Consider the following 17,888-nt stretch of genomic DNA (forward strand, 5'->3'; position numbering starts at 1 on the left):
TGCTTGGTGACAGGTTCGATTTTCTTGTAGAGAAATTCTATGATAGTGAGTTTTCAGGAAATTTTGACTAACAAATGTTCTGTGTTTTCATTTCACACATCAATTATTATTTTATCTTTTATCCAGTTTTTAATTAAAAAATATCTACAAACATTTTTATTTGTCAAAGTTCTTATAGTTAGTTCATAAAAACTCTATGCCTTGACAATCTTGGAACAGGCATATTTACTGATAGTCAGCACACTGGGAATATATTTCAGTCCGCATGCCCACCAGCCTTTGCTCACATTCCTGTTGACAACCTTCTTACAAGTATCGTCCACATAAGTCAAAGTGATTGCTGCTTTCGCAATTCCATAGGTCTTCTGAATACATGTTTCTTGTTTCGCTGCAGCTGCTTGTGTATTCGTTGATTTACAGTCCGCGAGAGTCTTTTTAATCTTCTTCACGAGGGTTGCAGTCAGATTTTGAATTGGTGGAACAAGTGCTGTGACTACTGAATCAAGGGAATCAGGACTGAGACAGTTATTGGCTGAAATCAATTAAGTTATAGGTGTTTCGTATTAGATGGAGAGAGTTACCATTGCTGTAAAGAGAAAGAGCTTGGACGGCTTTGTTTCCAGAGTTATTGAGAATGCAAGACTTTGCAGTACTCAAAACGGCCGTGTTGTTATTTGGGGTTTTGTAGAATTGAGGTTCACAACATTTGGCAATCTGAAAGCTTTAATTTCAGCTTCAGTTATAAAGAAATACAGATCCGAAAAATATGACAATAACAAATAAATAACTTACAACAGTCAGTTCTGATGCCGTGTAGAATGTGAGTCCCAACTTCTCAGTGACTACTGTCATCATCGCATCGCGATTCGTTGTTGTTCCATAGCTCAATTCAATCAATGCAAAGACAAAAAGACTCACAACGGACAAACGACGCATGACAGTGTTTTGTGGGACATTCAGAGATCGTATGACCCCTTTTATACCATGTACCTAACTCCCTCCTCTCTTTTTTAATTGTTTTCTAGTTAAAACTCAAACACCGGATTAATTCTGGTGGTTTTAGGCGTGACAAGAGATGGATACTATATGGTTTGTGAGTGAATTAGATGTCATCGGTCGAAAAGTGTTATCCCTTCGATTGACAATATTTTCACCCATGTTCAGTATGGTACCAAAGTTCAAAAAAATTAAATTGAGATTAAGAGGAGAGTGTTCAGATCTAGTTGGTTTTGTGATTGTTAACGAAGTTTTGTGTTGCCAATCGTTTTGTTCTAGAACTCTCAACTACAGGTCACAAAGTTTGTGATTTTGCTCTCTCGGTTCAAAGTAATGACCAATAATCGAGGAAACTACTGACCAAGAATCTATTGATACCATTTTTGAAGCAAGTGATATGCTCCGACCTACTAGGTACACGAATATACTTTATATTCTTAAAATAGAAATGCAGAATCTATGAAAAAGAGTACCGCAAAAGCAAGCATGGCTGTCCTTTTGTAAAAGTTTTGCCTATATTGGGAAGAAAGTTATAATCATGCTTTCAAATCAGTCCATAGAAGTAACAGGAAAGTTTTATAACGTTTGTGGTTGCTCAAAACTTTCAGCAGCTGTATTCACAGATTTTACCCTGAACGTGGCTAGGAGTTTGTTGTTTGAAACATGATTCAGAGTTTTCTATAATCGAATTTTCAATCGGAAAACAACATTGGGTGCAAGCAATCCAGTATAATGAAACTTTATTAACAACAACAAGACGAAGAAAAACTAATTTTTGACAATCTTGGAACAAGCATATTTACTGAAAGTCAGCACACTTGGAATATATTTCAGTCCACATGTCCATTCTTGAGGTGACACATTTTCATTGACAATTTGTGTGCATACATTATCCACGTATTTCAATGTGAGAGCAGCCAATGTAACACCGTAAACCTTCTGAATACATGCTTCTTGTTTTGCATCTCCAGTTTGAGTATTCGTTGATTTACAGTCAGAAAGTGTTTTCTTCACTTGTTTTACCAGTGGATCAGTTAGAGCGACAACCGGTGGAACCAGTTCTTGAACAACTGAATCAAGAGTTTCCGGGTTGAGGCAGTTGTTGGCTGAAATAAAATTATAGGATGTAGAGTTTAGTAGAAATTACCATTGTTATAAAGAGCCAAAGCCTGCACAGCTTTGTTTCCAGAGTTTTGGAGCACACAGTTCTTGGCAACTGACAAAATTGCAGTGTTGTTGTTAGGGGTTGCATAGAATTGAGGCTCACAGCACTTGGCTATCTGGAATTCATTCTTGATACGAGTTCTTTATAATCGAAAGCTCACAACTGTCAGTTGTGCTTGAGTATAAAAAGTGAGTCCTAGTTTCGTTATAACCATATCCATAACTGAATCTCGATTAGTGGCATGACTCAGATTGACAATTCCAATGCAGAAAACTACTAGAATAGAAGAGTGTGTCATTTTACTGAATCCTCTGAGTCAAACTTTGATTCGTTTTATACGAAATTTTGAATGTTATTCACATCCTTGTTATTTTGTTTTCAGTTTTCAGTTTTTAGACTTTGGTTCTGAAAATACCGGATTAATTTTAGAACGGTTCTCTATTACCATTAACAATGAATGTTTTGGTTACGAAAATTTATTTAAAACTTGATTTGAAATATAAGAAACGCTTAGAACTTGGAAATCGAAAAGAAGGCTTATTTAAAATCGATGCTCAGGAGTGCATGGCTCATTCGATGACCGATGAATGAGAGATGAAGTAGAGGCAGGCGATTCACGCAATAATTTCACAGTTTTCACAAATATTTCTGAAATTTCATCATTTGATTTGGCTGCATTAATACATGCTTACCAATTGTAGCTTTCCGATAGTTCTTGATAATCAACAGAGTCGGTAATGGATCGATTGCTGGATATATAGCCACAGAAACACTTATAAATGCACTCATGTTGCCCAGATCAATTTGAATTAAAGGGCACACAAATACAATAGAACAAGGAATATAAAGAAGGAGAAGAGGAATAGCTGCTTGAATTACTAATGCTCGAAATAACTGTCTCTGAAGACTTTTCGAAAAGTTTCCTTCCGTTTTCTTCATAATTTTTCTGATTTTGATATAGCAACTGAGTCCAAAATATATCACAGTGAAAGTTGATGATCCAATGACAAACCAAAGAACAGCCATTCCCCCAGCTGCCCTCAAATTCATCGATTGAACTCCATTCTTATCTTCTGGATAGTAGTAAGAACCAGTGTATACTATATCTTCAACAGGTAACTCGAATAAATCCCAGATATCTCTTCTGGAACATAATATTTTTGAAATTTTGAAAAGAGTGTTTTTGAACCTTATGAATTCAGTAAATGCCTTGTCTTCTTCGAATATAAAGTGCATTGTTAGACCCCAAATTATGCCGTAGAAAATTGGAATAGAACACAAGACAACCATTTTCCAACCTTTGAAGTGCTTTTGATATGTTCTGAAAGTTAGATTGGTTTCTGTTTCAGAAATATTCTCACCTGTCCAAAGCACCATAACGGTACATGAAATGTATCGCGAAAATGGATACAGAGCAACCGTAAAACCCACAAATCAAGCCTAAGAATAGATGAGAATTAGGAAAAACATGGCAGTTAACAGAGCTTACTGTTGAGAATCTTATTCACTGGTCTGCTAAAAATTGAATTCTTGACATCCACAATGACAATAACTCGAGAAGTGTAAGAGTGAACATACTGCAGAAATTGGCATAACCCTTTAGTTCGCCTTTTAGAGTAAACTCACAGGTTTTGTCAATACTCCCAAAATCGTGTAAAGTATTTCAAAGACACAAATATAAATCATCAAATACCTGTAGTTTCCAATTTTCTTCGGAGACTTGTAACATATCAGAATAATCAAATAAACGTTCAGAAGTATCGAGATAAAGGTGCATGTTTCTTGCAAATGTTTGCAGAATATCGAGAACGGACTCTTCAACATTTTTCCGCAGACAATGCCGTTTTCAGATGTTATTCTTCACATTTATATCAGAAGAAACTTCACGAAACTACCTGGTTTTTGTCACTGTTCTTTGCGTCACAGTTTGTTAATTAGGATGGGAATAAATATCTTCTAGACAGAAAACAAAAGGAAATGTTTCATCAAGAAAAATAGAAGAAATGAATGAATACTGAACGTACATGCAGAAACCAAAAAGATTATGAAAAGCTTCCGGAAAAAGTCTAGTAGTTGTGATTGCAGGTGAATATCATTTGTAGTAAAAATGAAAAGTTTTATGTAGTAGTTTCACTAATTCCTGCGTGCGAGACCATCGCTGAATTCGTTTTCGTAGCAGTTGAAGAATTTTTATTTCGACAGCGAGTGCAGCAAAGGAGATCTGAAAGCATTGGGTTCCAGTAGGAAGTTTAGAAATTAGTATTCTCAAATCACCAAGTGTAGCTCTATTGTAGTTTTTAATGATAAATATATTGGGAAGTGTATCAATTGCAGGATAGACAGCCACGGATACTGTTATAAAAGCGCTACTGTTCCCAATGTTGATTTGAAGTAGAGGACAAATGAAAACGATTGAACAAGGAATATACAACATGATCAAAGGTATAATGGTCTGAAAATGAATATGCTTTTGATGACTTCTAGATATTTTCCGTCTCCCTCATTTCTTTTTTCATATTTCAATAGGGGATTGAGTCACCGAAGTTGCGAATTCATACATTTTTCAGCATCCTTTTTCGGGGTTATAAAAGTCATACTCTAACATCTATTTCTGGCTTCCTATTACTCATTTAGTTTTTGCAGTAAGGACATAACAAAAAGTGCTAATCCAAGATCTGGAATCAAATTAGTTAAAAGTCACCTGCCAAACCAATGCTTTGAATAACTGATGTTGTAGTCCTTGTGTGAAACGGGAAGTGGAATGACTTAATAACTTCTTCATGGTTATGTAACACCTGAATCCGTAATAGATGACAACTACTGAAGATGATCCCTGGAAACAAGACATCTTTAGAAAGTGTACAATCAATAACTGTAAAACAAAGTCAGCACTTAATTTGACCTTCTCATGTTGAACTTACAATAACAAACCACAATACAAACATTCCAAAACAAGCCAATGGCTCAATATCTCCTAGTCCATTCTTGTCTTCTGGGTAATAATACGGTCCAGTATAAACAATGTCTTCCACTTTCAGTTCGAAATAGTCCCAAATGTCTTTTCTGAAATAAATGTGTTACTTTCATCAACATAATATAAACTCTGACCGGATATATTCTGTGAATCCCTTGTCTTCTGGGAATATGAAAAATATAGCGAGACCCCAAATAATACCGTAGAATATTGGAACAAGACACCACATTAGAAATTTCCAGCCTTCAAAGTGGGTTCGCCGGGCTCTGAATTACAAGCAATTGACAATTAGAGGAACAATATAAGACGTACTTATCCAATGATCCATATCTGTACATGAAGTGAATAGCCAGAATAGTAACAGAACAACCATAGAATCCACAAATGCAACTGTTCAGAACTTTTGTGAAATCTCGACCGAACCAAGAGTTTTTGGCATCAACAATGACGATAACTCGAGAAGCGTACGAGTGGACAAACTGGAATTACATGCTATCGTAGTGAACCATATCAAACAAAACTTACTGGTTTAGTTACAGTAGCCAAGAGAGCGTAGAAAATTTCAAAAATGGAAATGTAAAGCATCAAATACTTGTATTTTCCAATCTTTTTCGGTGACTTTTCCACAATCAAATAGATCATGAAAGAGTTGAGAAGAAGTGTCAAACAGACACAAACATTCTGAAGATAACCACAGAAAAGAGACCATCCACTTTGAAGCATTCTGAAACATTTGAATGAAACAGATACTGAGATTAAATCAAAATAATGTTGAGCATTATAAATCAATGGTGTACTCTACGAAAAGAATGAGAAACAAATTAAGAAGGAGTTTTTTAAAAGAGGCGTTTCTGAGAAACAGACATCAACTGATTTTTGTTTTGAATTGATCCCAAGGGATGAAGGCGTAGACAGAGAAGCTCTGAGGACACCCGGCTATTTGTGGAAATTAAAGTGAGTAGACCGGTAATGATAATTGAGGCTATCCGGGAGGAAACTACGTCAACAATTTAAAAAAGAAATCTGAAAATATTCTGAAAGACAAAACTCTCTCTCACTCCTCATCTTCTTTTTGAATTTCAAGAAGAACTACATTTTCTCAGAACAAAAAGATTAACTAGATTGAGAAAATTGGTATTTCGACATATACAATTGATAATGATAGTCCACAGCTAGTGATTTGGAAAAGAATAGGATTCTCAATAAATCGACAAGGAAAATTGAAGAAAGAAAGAGTTTCTGAACAGGAATGAATTTGGAGAGTTTTACATTTTAAAGAATAGTTTCAGTTTGAAAAGAGTATGTAACATTACTTTGGTATGAGTAATCGTTGGAAGAAATATTTTGTAAATTAGGAATCAAATTGAATTTGCTCAGCTGCAACTATGAAACGGGAAGTCTAGCTTCAGTTTGTTTCAAAAATGGATTGTGCTTCGATATTGAATAATTACAAAATTTCAGAAGACATATCGATTCGAGAAAACCAGCATTCGAATCATCTTCAAGGCCTCTACTTTTACTTTACACCAACACGACGAGGAGAGGATTTGCTGGAGCTGACGATTAACTTCTGGAGCGTTTTCAGGTGAAATGTAAATCGCTTCCATTTGTGTGATGCACAACGAGGAACATGCCTTTTGAAGCTCTCCTCTTCTCCACTCGTACGCTTCTCGAGTTATCGTCATTGTTGATGTCAAAAACTCTTGGTTCGAGCAGAATCTTATAGATAAATCATCTGTGTTGTTAGAGTTAAGTTTTCGAATCTCGTCCAAAAATTGACAAAGTCATTGCTGTTGGGTAATAAGATATATACGGTAGGAAGAAAAGTGATCATTCGATAAGGGACCACCATTCTTTTCTGTAATTTCAGCTGAAAAACTCCATAAACCTGAAATCTTTACATTAGAATAAGTTGTTCACCTTTAATTTTCAATAAATTTCTTGAAATTTTATTTATTCAAACCAAGTTCGAAGCAAGGATATGAATTTGAAAAACAACCTCTCTTAGAGCATTAAATAAAATATAAATGAAAAGATCAATTTTTAGATGTCATTTAAAAACGTCAGTGTGTTATTTAATTCCATACAACAAAACGAATTTCGTGAAAAGCTAATTGAATAGAAGCTAATTTCTAATTGGAGACCTGTAAATTCACTGAGAAGAGCGTCTATCATAACTGGCTCGGATCTTTCAATAATCAGAGTTTCAACATGAAATATTGTTGAGCTACTAGGGAATGGGACAGAAACCGTAGAGCATAAACATATATTTTTCACGCCCGTAAACTTTGATAAAATCATACTTGTCACGGGCCGGGCCGGGCCGGGCCGGGCCGGGCCGAAATCAGGAAAAATCTCGGCCCGGCCCGGCCCGGCCCGGCCCGGCCCGGCCCGGCCCGTGGCCCGGCCCGGCCCGCTCGGCCCGTTTTGAAACATTTTTTCAAAACATTTTGAGTTTTTGAACTTTTTTTGGAAATTTTTTGAAATTTTTTGAAAAAAGTATAGTTTTCGAATAAACATTTAAAATTGAATCAAAATGTGAATATGTAATGATAATTTAAGCATTTTTACTGTTTTTTTTCGAAAAATTTCAAAAAAAAATTGGTAAAAATGGGTACCCATTTTTGAATCCGGGCCGCCGGGCCGGGCCGGGCCAAGAGAAATTTCGGCCCGGCCCGGCCCGGCCCGTGGCGGCCAGGGCCGGGCCGGGCCGGGCCGGGCCGGGCCGACGGGCCGAGCCGGGCCGGCCCGATTTTTGACAAGTATGGATAAAATGCTTTCAATAAGCTCCGCCTTGTCTACATCGCCGTTCAACTGGATGTCTTCACATTTCGAAATACTTGTGTCCAAATTTTGATGAGCAATTGTATGAATTGTGAACACTGGCGAACGTCTAAATAATCGTTCAAATTCCTGTTGATACATCCTTTGTATCGTTTTCCGACATGGTCTACAAACTTCTAGTTCACACTTTCCTTCACAGTCGCGCGAATATCTGAAAATGTGACTAAACATAGAATTGAATACTGTTCATTGTTTTTGAATAAAATTTATTAAAATAAAGGAGCGTTATTGTAACAGTCGGTCCACGTAGCCTTACGACTACTAAACCTCCTTCTCAACCTTCTGGTTGAGATGTGGATCGGATTCAGTTTGGAAACGGATGGCACGTTTGGAATCTTCTATTTTTTCTGAATCCGATGACATCAAAACTTATTTCACGCCGAGACCCGAACTCGAATCAACTAACTACAATCAACGTTGCTTAAGACGCACTCTCTGACTCGTTCGATCACCCCGAAGGGACACGAAAATTAAAATAGTAAAGAAAAGATACTTGAAATCATGTAATTTAATTTTCAAACAATCAGAATCTTACCTTGCTTCAGTATTAATATTGCCTATTCTGAACCAATATGAGTTTCTTGCTTCAATCGAAAACTGTTCCACAAAATCTATCGAAACCACGTGAATGTATCGGTCGTTGTCCTCACTTACGCGAACAGCGAATCTTGATTTAAGCACACTGTATCTTAATTTGGCTATATTGAATCGTAAACTGTATACGATTCTTTCCATTCTTAATGAGCATTTTGATAATAGAAATATCGATGTGTAATCCATTCCTTTTATTATCCTTTTTTGTGCCAAGTACGGTAATTGAAGTATTTTGATAGGCATTCTGAAACAATCAAGTCAGCTGTAGAGGAAATAGAGGAAATGAAGAAAAAACTTAAAAGTAGAAATTACGATTTCTCGAGTGTAGAGTGTAGAGAGAAAAAATCCCACTCAAAATCAATATAGTGACTAATGACTGGATATACTTCTCTATCAACCTTCAGAATGTTCAGAAGATTACGTAGAATCGATATTCATTATGTGGACAGTCTACTGTGGCCTCCGGGAAGCCAACTGCTTGCGGTCGATATTCTTTCCCAGAGCATCGTTGGGGTCTCACGTCCCAGACCGAGTAGGCTTGATATTCACGCGCCCAGTTTTTATGTTTTTCAAAACTGTTTCTTTTCAATTTCAGAGTGGAATTGTGATCAGAAATTTGTTTTCAATTCTGAAATGATTCAATTGGAGAATGTACTCAAGCTCAAAGTTGATTTCTTTCATATTTTCCTCTTTTGCCATTCAAATGGTTTCTAGGTCACATATTTAAAACCTTGTACGGAATCCCAGTATTCACTTCCTTTAGTTAGTCACATCAATATTATCTGTTTCAGAATGTTCTTTAAATTGTTGAACTACCCCTACTTGGTTCAAAAAGAGATAATAACAAACATGGACTTCACATCAATTTTTCTACTAGCAAAATGTTCAACAAGAATGGATAGTGTTGTGTACAGCCTGAATTACAACATAGCCGAGTTAAGATACAGTCTGAATAGGAAAGAGTTCACTGTTCACGTGAGTACGGACGGAGAGACATTTGATGCCGTGGTCAGTTTCGAATTTGTTAAAGAATTATTGGATGATGAGAACGGTTTTTATGCGATGCAGCAGATACTTGATCATATGATTAAATTGAGGTAGGTTTCCTCCGAGTGAAATGTGTGATATTGTCAAATTTTCATTTGGAAAAAAACTTCAATCCAAATGTGAGTTCATATTTTCAGAATTACGCGAGACATTGAAGGAAAATGTGTGATACAAGTTTGTAAACGACGGCGGAAATTGATACAATGGAAGTTCCAAGAAGAGTTCCAAACATTATTTAGACGTGTGCCAGAGTTTGTCATCAATACACCTCTCCGTCCAATTTTAGCACGGAATTCTTCAAATTGTGAAAGCGTTACAATCGACGGTAGTATTGTAAAATCAGAAGTCGTTGAAGAAATTTTGTCAGAATTTCCAAATCTGAAAAACGCGCGTTTATGTTGGCCGTTTGTGGATCCAGTAAATGCAGACTCCAAACTTCTCAAACTCGACAGTTTGGTTGTTGAGCTGTGTAAAGAATCACTGATGAAAGTTCTTCTCCAGGGATTCACAGGTCGTCATTTAATTTTAAAAAACATACATCTTGACGTATTGGAGGTGGAGGAATTTATTAATGGGTGGACATCAAACGAAACTTTCCCCAACTTGGAAACAATTCAGATATTTACGAGACGCTTTCCATTTGAGTGGGAACAAATTCTTGATAGAATTCAAACGCAACCATTCGATTCTTCAAAAAGACCGGCATTCTACAGTATCAGTTCTCAAAAGTTCTTTCTATTCATAGGAACAGTTCAATTTGTAAACTTTGTTTTTTCAGATATATTGACTGCCCGAATAGCGATTTCGACTGTTCAAACTGGGTTGATATCGAACGACAGGGTGACCGAAAATTGGCTTCAATTGGAGCTTCTTCGAAAGTGATTCGATTTTTCGTTTGGAATTAACTGTGACGAAAATTTTCAGTTGAAAATCACTGCTGTGTTCAATTTCTGAACACTATTTGTTTTGTTTTGTTCAAGCATACCTCTGATTTTTTTCAACCACCTTTGTTTTTGAAACTTTAATAATAATAATTGCCCCCAGAGCTATTCACGATGAATAAAAATACCAACAGATCCTATTCACAAATAATGAAAGCCGGTTTTTTCTCCAGTAGCAGAGAAGTTTCTATAGGATTTGGTAAAAAATTTCGAGAGTTACTGTAATAAGTTTCAAATTTTTACAAATGAATATATTGGGTGAAGTGAGAATGACTGAAAGTGAGAACGAGAAAAACGAAACTTACTCTTAATTTATTTATCCTTATATTTCTGGCATTCTACTCTCAAATCTGAAATTTTATGAGAACTCAAATGATTCAGTCCAAGAAAAAAGTGGCGAGTTTATAATAAGTCTTTAAGTGTCTTAAGGAAGAACGGAAATGTTTGTGGGGTGGTTTTCAGATTATTTCAAAGCAAAACCCAAAGCTAGAAAATTTTCAATTCTCATTGATAATTTCATTTTTCTCCATACTAAAGAAATATGTACTAACCTTTAAGATCCGGACTCAGCTTCCGAGTGTCTCAATATTAAACAAGCAGGTTTTTCGATCCGATGAAACCTGCTGGATTCAAATGCTAATGAGCTTCAGATGGATTCAGATAGAAATCACAAATTTCAAGTATCATTCCAGTTGTATTCCTTCGTCAATATGTGTTCTGCACTCGCCTCAACTTTTTACGTTTCCTTGTCTCATGACAATCAATCAGGCCAAAGTGATTTTCATCTGTCGTGATATTTATACGTATTCTCAAAAACACGGATCATGGCCCTGCCTTTGGACACGAAACAGGTGAAAAAGCGGTACCAACTCTGCTCACCCACACATTTCCCTATTCTTTTAATGTAAAAAGCCTCACATTTCTTCGGAAAGAAATGCAGCCAACTATCAAATCTTCTGGTACTTTTATTCTTGAAGTTTTCACAGTTTTAGGTGCTCTCGCCATCTCTTTGATGGCTGAAAAACGGTTTTTGTGTGCTCCGAGAATGCTTTTCGTCTTCCAACAGGTTGAAATTGTAAGTGTTTTGAGACAATGAATATATAATTATTTGAAGATGTTCATGCTGATTTACATCATTTTCTTCTTAAACAATTTCAATATGGACCGTGAAACTGATGAAGAAGTCGCAGTGAGTTTTTCTATTTTCGGAAAATTGGATAGTTACACAAATGTGTGTTTCTCACTCTAATAACTTCTCGATTCGGGGAATATCAAAAGACCGCTTCGTATAAACCAAGCATTTCTAGAGTAAATATATTAATCAATACATTAAAATATTCTAACCAAAAACCACCTGGTCCTTTGTCTAACCGTTATTTGTGTAGCTATTGACGTCTACCAGTTGGTAGTTGAATGACCAGTTTAAGTATTTCAGAGCTGGATGTTTCTGAGCAATTCACGAGATACAGAACAATTTATTCACAGACATTTCAGCGCCTTCTCTGTCTCTTCGAAGTATTCGCAACTACATTTATCAACTTGATCTACCTTTCAATGCTTCACTTATCCGCAGTTGAATCTGGTCTAACTTTCCTTGCAATCACATTCTTTCTTCTCGCTGCATTCTTTCTATTTGCAATGATCAGTATTTGCCAATGGATAATTGAAGACCAATTGATATTGTTAGCCAGTAAATTGTTCAGTTATCAACTGGTTCAAGTTGTCCTTTTCCTATTCTGCACACTTTGTGTTATTCGGTTGACGATGAGACAAGATATCGAGAAGAAGAAACCTCTTCGAACATATCTCCCTCACTATATCCTGACGGTGAGTTCTTTTTCGATCTTTGACTTTTTTGAAACAAGGAGCCTCAAAAAACATAATCTTTTCCCCCTAAATGAGTTTTTCACTTTGCTCAAAATGCCAATTTGCAGTATTGCTCTGTGGTGTTGTTCCTCATTGCACCAAAAACTGCCTTCCTTTATGCAGTTGTGACAAATGCGCTGCAAAATGATGAGCTCATGTCAACAATACTACGAGGTCTCTTGTTCATTACTCCAATTTATAACTTGTTTTTGGTTTTGTTGATAAATTGTCAAGACCCAGAAAGAAGAGGAGAGTTGGCAAAGTCGATAAGTAATTCTGAAGTCATGAATTTTCGAAATAAAATTAGAATAATTTCAGAAAGAGCATTTCGAGGTATCAAAACTGGTCCGATTCCACGTATAAATGTCCAGGAACCAACGAGTAGTTCAGCTCTAGCATCTAGAAGTCATATTGCATTAAATCTTATGAGAAATCCCATGAATTCATTCAACAAACTACAAAGACAATCTGCCGCAGTTGAGGGAATGTAAGTAACTTCTTTCGAGCTCTTATCTACATTTTTCCGATTCCAGACCACCTCAAAATAGTTTGAGAGTACCGAGAGATCAACGATACTACGCTACGGAAGAGGAACCAGTGGAGACTGATCAAGTCCCTACTCCTCAAGAAATCCTGACATCAAGAAATTCCGAAGAACGAGGATTCATGACGGTGGCATTGCTCAGAAGGTATTTTTTCTCTTTTCATGAAGGAAGTATCGTGAGTCAATTTCCTATGAAATTCCGCTTAGAAAAAGAAAACAAAAGAATCAATGGCAATCTGAAAAAATAAAACTTTGAGTGAAGTTAATAAATATGTGAATTCCAATTCAAACTTGATTTAGCTTCAACACAAGAAATGGAAAATATTTCAGTTTAAATAAAAGTGAAATGATTTCAGAGCGTCTCAAATTAGCCAACGATTTCAAGGGATTCGTGGAGATTCAGCTCGAACAGATTCCGCTTGTTCCCGCACTCCGTCACCTTCTCCTCGATCATCTCAGAAAATAGAATCTAATCCTAGTGATAAGGTGACATATTCATTATTTTTACTGTAACCTTCCATTCAGACCAACTTTCTCATATAAAACTTGATACATTTACAGGACAACGAGATATCATGTTCCCCCAGAAGACCATCTTCTCGAAGATCACAACCTCTTGACGTCTCTCAACTTCTTGGATTCTTCATCTCGTCGTCGACGTCTTCTGTTGCAATGACGATACCCGTCAGGAATAAGCGAGCCGTTGAGAGAATCCAAGACGTTTTGCATCAAAATGAGCAAAATTCTCTTGATTTCCCTTGATGAATGCGCGAATTGTTTCTTTTTATAAACCTCGATTTCTCTAGAATTATGAATAATCCAAACTCTTCCGCTTTTTCTCTTTTCCTCCTTATTTTCCCACAGGTATGTGTCACTCATTGTACTTTTTTCTCAGAGATTGATGTGTTTATAGTGTGTTATGCAGTTGAAGAAGATCATCAATCATTTAATATCAGACTTATTTGTATCAAGTTGTAAATCCACATTAGCCAATCCGGTGTGGGTGGTGAAAGAAGATGAAAAAGAGGAAGATAATCCGATGAGAGTACATGTCAAAAGGGAAACGAGATAGACAAATAAAACACATTTGACATTTATTCAAATTACTCTCGAAGATGCTGGAAGCAAGAGAATAAAGAGAGGTTTTGAATAGAAAGGTAATGAAGAATTAGGTCAGCTGATGTTGATTGATCTAGAAGATTCTATGGAAAAGGTTTGTATGAAAGATTAGAAAATAGATGATAATAGAATTGTTGTATTCTGAGAATACGTACTAGATTAGAAAGAATACATTTCATAATCTGAAGGTTCAAAATATCAAATGTTCAGTCTCGACTTTTCAGAAAACTCCAGAATTCTGAAAATTTCGCTTCGCCAAAACAAATGTCAGTAAAGAGAGGAGTTGTTTTAAGAAGAAATGTGGGAAAATGCTATAATAGTGGAAATTATTAAAAACAATAAGTGAAAGACTCTAAGAAGAATCCAGGAGTTAAATTCAGAGTGTTGACTTGAATTTTCAAGAAGCATCATTTTCAGAAAAACCTGTTCGCAGCGTGTGAACTTGCAATTGTTCCTATATCTTCTCGACCTGAATGCCGATCACTAGCTCATCCATTCTTCAAGCACTTGACCTAGAATACTTCTCCAGAGCTTCTTTTCCTACACTTGATGACTTAATTCCTCTGCAATATGAGTCAGAATATTCAATGTTCTCAACGTTCTCTCTCTCTCTCTCTCTTCGATTCTAGATAGAAATTTTCCAATTTCCTTTTCTGTTGCCAGTACACTACAACTGATCACTAAATACATTACCAGAACATTATGCAAGTTGTTAATAATCATCAAAACATCACTTTTCTCTGTCTAATTTTCACCAGAATTCGTCATCTTAAATGCGACCTTCTCTCGTGCCAACATATGATTATATCTATGTTTATGCTCGATTTCCCACCCTCTCAAATGTTCACCACGTCAAATCAACAAGTGCTCTTTTCCTTTTTTGAAGAACTCTCAAAAATCCATGAAATAACACAAGTAGAATTTATTCTCGTTTCTCTCTCAGCGTCTTTTATGTCAAAATCACTGTTAAAAATAGTAGTTATCTGCCTTCTTCTTCTGATTCAGAATCCTGAGAATGGACGTTGACGACCACCTTCTTCACGAAGAGTGAACATTGGATTGTGGTATGGGAAGCGGTTCATGAAGGCCTTCATCATTGGACGTCCGGACTTTTCTGGAAAAAAAGATACCAAGTATATCTATATAGTCATTATTTTCTATTTTTCGTTTGAAGAATCTCCAGAATCCGTCCCCCACATCATCTAACAACCTTGAAAAGCAATTCAGAATACTCACGGAGCCGGAAAAATGATTCCTCCTGTGACGATTGGGCGAGGGTCGACGGAACGAAGACGAACAACAGGAAGATGAGGGAGAAGAAGAGAAGAGGCTGGAATAGTAGACAAAAATGAAAAAGAAAAAAAACGGAGGAAAGGAGTAATTGGGGGCTGGTGTGCAGGAACACAGTGATTATTAGTTAGTCAGGCGAGAATAATATGAGAGGTTGTCTCCCTCGAATGAGGTTCCAGGATTCTAGTTCCCAACGCATCGAAGACGACCCAGAAAACAAGAAAAACAACACAGATGACGTATTCTTCGTCTCATTCGGTATTCCGATTGCTATGACTATCCAAATAATTGTATAGTGGCAATGGAATTAAATTTTGAATTTCTAAGGGAAATTTCGAACCCGGACCAAAATTGCAAGTGTTCTAATTTTCTGTATGTCAGAACAGTATAAGTCATTGATAAATTCTAGAAAGCTGAAAAGAGATTTCCAAAAGAAGTACAACGACAGTTTTCCATTTTAGATTTTGAAAAGATGAATCAATTCGTTTTCTTTAACAAATACCAGTTTAGGCAATTCTCAATTTTCTTATCGGCTATTTACAGTATCTTCCTCTTAAAACTTACCAACTTGACGAATTGCATTTTGAGAATATTGGCAGGTCGAATAAGCAACAGACTTGTCGAATAGCAAAAGCTTCGAATGAGCACCCGGAGAAAGTCCTCCGCGGGCTCATGCTCCACCCACTTCTTCCTTGAGCTCCGCCCATCTTAAACTTTCGGCACTATTGAGGTGTATGTGTCTGCTTCTGATGGTCATATAAGATATGAGATTGAAACAGAGATAGTTTGAAGTTTTGTTTTGAAACTTTTGATGCTACTGATAGTTAAAATGATGAAAGGAGAGCTATCTGACATACTCTCCTACACACACAACAGAATTCGCATTAATAAAAACAATATTCCATTCTTTGTAATCATATAACATTTTTTCAGATCCTGTCAAACCTATTTCCACACAGAGAGTTGTCGAAATCCAACTCGGTCGTCTGACAAATTAATTTTTTCCTAAATACAGAGAAAATAAATAACAATGCAAGTTCTTATATGAATTTCAACTTATTTCATGAAAAATTAAAATTTAATGAATTTGGAGAATACGAACTCTTTGTTTTACATATCGCAGTCAGCATTTTCGCAGCCTTCTCTATGGCCAAACGTGATCCAATATGAAAACATGGTATTCAGTCATTGTCCTGAGAACATCTCCAGATTTTCTCACAGGCCATATGTTCTTTTTTACGAATGAGCCACAGCTGCGAGTCCAATCAAATTATAATATTTTTATCCGGAAATCATGAAGTCAACTGGGGGGTTTGCTGAACGTCATTAAATGTCTTTCCGCATCACACGCATTAGTACGAGTTGGATTATGTCAGAGAACTGTTTTAACTAGACCTCGTTTCGCTGATGGTTTAACAAACCCGCAAAATATCGTCAATCTCTCATCGATACTTTTCATTCAATTTTGCGTTTCGGTTTCCCTCACAATGTTTTCCCTGTTTTTGTCGATTTTACTTCTAACATCCTGTTTGGGAGATACAGGTTTTCCAATACAAACCCTTTTGAGTTGTGAAATCTCGCAAGCAACAATAGATGGAGTTCAAAATGTGATTCAAGAGCATTCGGTAGGCTTTCTTTTTAAAATTCGTAGAAACCATATACTTTCAGTCAATGATTCAACTAGCAAAGTCGAATAAACGAGCCAAGAAAACAGAGATTGACTCTATGAAGGCGGATATAGACTTCTATTTGGAGGAAAATGCTACCGATGACGACAAGGTCTGAAACAAAAGCTTCAGCCAAAAGTACAAATGTATTTTCAGCGTAAATGGATCGAGTGCGTCATGAATAAAACTTCTACTTCATGATTTTTCTTAAAATAAACTTTTAAACACAACAGACCAGCTTTAACGCTTTTATTTATAACAGTAACGTGACAAACGTTATTTAAGCATCAGTCTTTGGGACCTTAGCCTTCTTGACCTGGGAGCGGACGATAGCGGCGGCACGACGTTGAGCAAGCTTTTGGAACTTGCTGAATCCAGAGTTCTTAGCCAAAGAGCGGACAGAGGAGACTGGGGTCTTGCTCAAGGTAGAGGTGGTGACGGCCTTGGCTGGTCTTCCCTCTGAAAGTGAAGAGTTGTGGAAACAAAAGTAAAATGGAATTGAAAACTTACTCTCGTTCTTGGTGGAGACAACGACTCCCTTGGCTCCGGCGCTGACGTCGAGGGCGTGCTTGTTAGCAAGTCCACTGTACTTTGGACTGTTCACCTTCTTGAGGTTGAACTTCTCAGTGGAGAATCTCTTTCCGATTCCACGCTGGGTTCTGAGGAAAGCGTTGTTGTTGCGGATGACTTGCCACACGAGAGCGTCGGACATTTTACCTGAAAAAACATTCAGTCTCGATAGAAAATGAAAATTTAGGAAGAAGAAATGTCAAGCTTAAAACGTGTCGATATGAAGGTACGCCCGCATTCAATAACAAAACGGAAACAAATTTCTGACCGT

General features: G+C 36.7%; 9 protein-coding genes across 9 annotated transcripts; 3 read left to right on the forward strand and 6 right to left on the reverse strand.

Moving 5' to 3' along the window:
• Positions 1–194: 194 nt before the first annotated feature.
• Positions 195–936, reverse strand: GCK72_018380 (uncharacterized protein; the record flags this gene model as incomplete). Its single annotated transcript, XM_003114261.2, has 3 exons — positions 195–532; positions 582–714; positions 793–936. The coding sequence occupies 3 exons, from the start codon at positions 934–936 to the stop codon at positions 195–197; spliced, it is 615 nt and encodes a 204-aa protein (XP_003114309.2).
• Positions 937–1,764: 828 nt separating this feature from the next.
• Positions 1,765–2,459, reverse strand: GCK72_018381 (uncharacterized protein; the record flags this gene model as incomplete). The annotated part of the gene is made up of 3 exons (XM_053732522.1): positions 1,765–2,066; positions 2,144–2,276; positions 2,322–2,459. 3 exons carry the CDS (start codon positions 2,457–2,459, stop codon positions 1,765–1,767), a joined length of 573 nt encoding a protein of 190 aa, XP_053581435.1.
• A 243-nt stretch (positions 2,460–2,702) lies between these two features.
• On the reverse strand, positions 2,703–5,858 carry GCK72_018382 (uncharacterized protein; the record flags this gene model as incomplete). The annotated part of the gene is made up of 9 exons (XM_053732523.1): positions 2,703–2,809; positions 2,854–3,305; positions 3,523–3,601; positions 3,651–3,738; positions 4,863–4,994; positions 5,083–5,224; positions 5,270–5,401; positions 5,448–5,614; positions 5,661–5,858. The coding sequence occupies 9 exons, from the start codon at positions 5,856–5,858 to the stop codon at positions 2,703–2,705; spliced, it is 1,497 nt and encodes a 498-aa protein (XP_053581436.1).
• Positions 5,859–6,592: 734 nt separating this feature from the next.
• Positions 6,593–6,820, reverse strand: GCK72_018383 (uncharacterized protein; the record flags this gene model as incomplete). Its single annotated transcript, XM_053732524.1, has 1 exon — positions 6,593–6,820. One exon carries the CDS (start codon positions 6,818–6,820, stop codon positions 6,593–6,595), a length of 228 nt encoding a protein of 75 aa, XP_053581437.1.
• Positions 6,821–9,467: 2,647 nt separating this feature from the next.
• Positions 9,468–10,525, forward strand: GCK72_018384 (uncharacterized protein; the record flags this gene model as incomplete). The annotated part of the gene is made up of 3 exons (XM_053732525.1): positions 9,468–9,670; positions 9,758–9,871; positions 10,399–10,525. 3 exons carry the CDS (start codon positions 9,468–9,470, stop codon positions 10,523–10,525), a joined length of 444 nt encoding a protein of 147 aa, XP_053581438.1.
• Positions 10,526–11,495: 970 nt separating this feature from the next.
• Positions 11,496–13,733, forward strand: GCK72_018385 (uncharacterized protein; the record flags this gene model as incomplete). The annotated part of the gene is made up of 7 exons (XM_053732526.1): positions 11,496–11,636; positions 12,056–12,388; positions 12,496–12,697; positions 12,746–12,914; positions 12,961–13,116; positions 13,328–13,457; positions 13,533–13,733. 7 exons carry the CDS (start codon positions 11,496–11,498, stop codon positions 13,731–13,733), a joined length of 1,332 nt encoding a protein of 443 aa, XP_053581439.1.
• A 1,358-nt stretch (positions 13,734–15,091) lies between these two features.
• On the reverse strand, positions 15,092–15,962 carry GCK72_018386 (uncharacterized protein; the record flags this gene model as incomplete). The annotated part of the gene is made up of 3 exons (XM_053732527.1): positions 15,092–15,204; positions 15,327–15,420; positions 15,945–15,962. 3 exons carry the CDS (start codon positions 15,960–15,962, stop codon positions 15,092–15,094), a joined length of 225 nt encoding a protein of 74 aa, XP_053581440.1.
• A 905-nt stretch (positions 15,963–16,867) lies between these two features.
• GCK72_018387 (uncharacterized protein) lies at positions 16,868–17,165 on the forward strand (the record flags this gene model as incomplete). The annotated part of the gene is made up of 2 exons (XM_053732528.1): positions 16,868–17,005; positions 17,049–17,165. The coding sequence occupies 2 exons, from the start codon at positions 16,868–16,870 to the stop codon at positions 17,163–17,165; spliced, it is 255 nt and encodes an 84-aa protein (XP_053581441.1).
• Positions 17,166–17,327: 162 nt separating this feature from the next.
• Positions 17,328–17,759, reverse strand: GCK72_018388 (uncharacterized protein; the record flags this gene model as incomplete). The annotated part of the gene is made up of 2 exons (XM_003113912.2): positions 17,328–17,506; positions 17,558–17,759. 2 exons carry the CDS (start codon positions 17,757–17,759, stop codon positions 17,328–17,330), a joined length of 381 nt encoding a protein of 126 aa, XP_003113960.1.
• Positions 17,760–17,888: the final 129 nt, after the last annotated feature.

This window comes from Caenorhabditis remanei, chromosome V, assembly GCF_010183535.1.
Source record: "Caenorhabditis remanei strain PX506 chromosome V, whole genome shotgun sequence".
In the NCBI taxonomy this organism is placed as follows: Eukaryota; Metazoa; Nematoda; class Chromadorea; order Rhabditida; family Rhabditidae; genus Caenorhabditis; species Caenorhabditis remanei.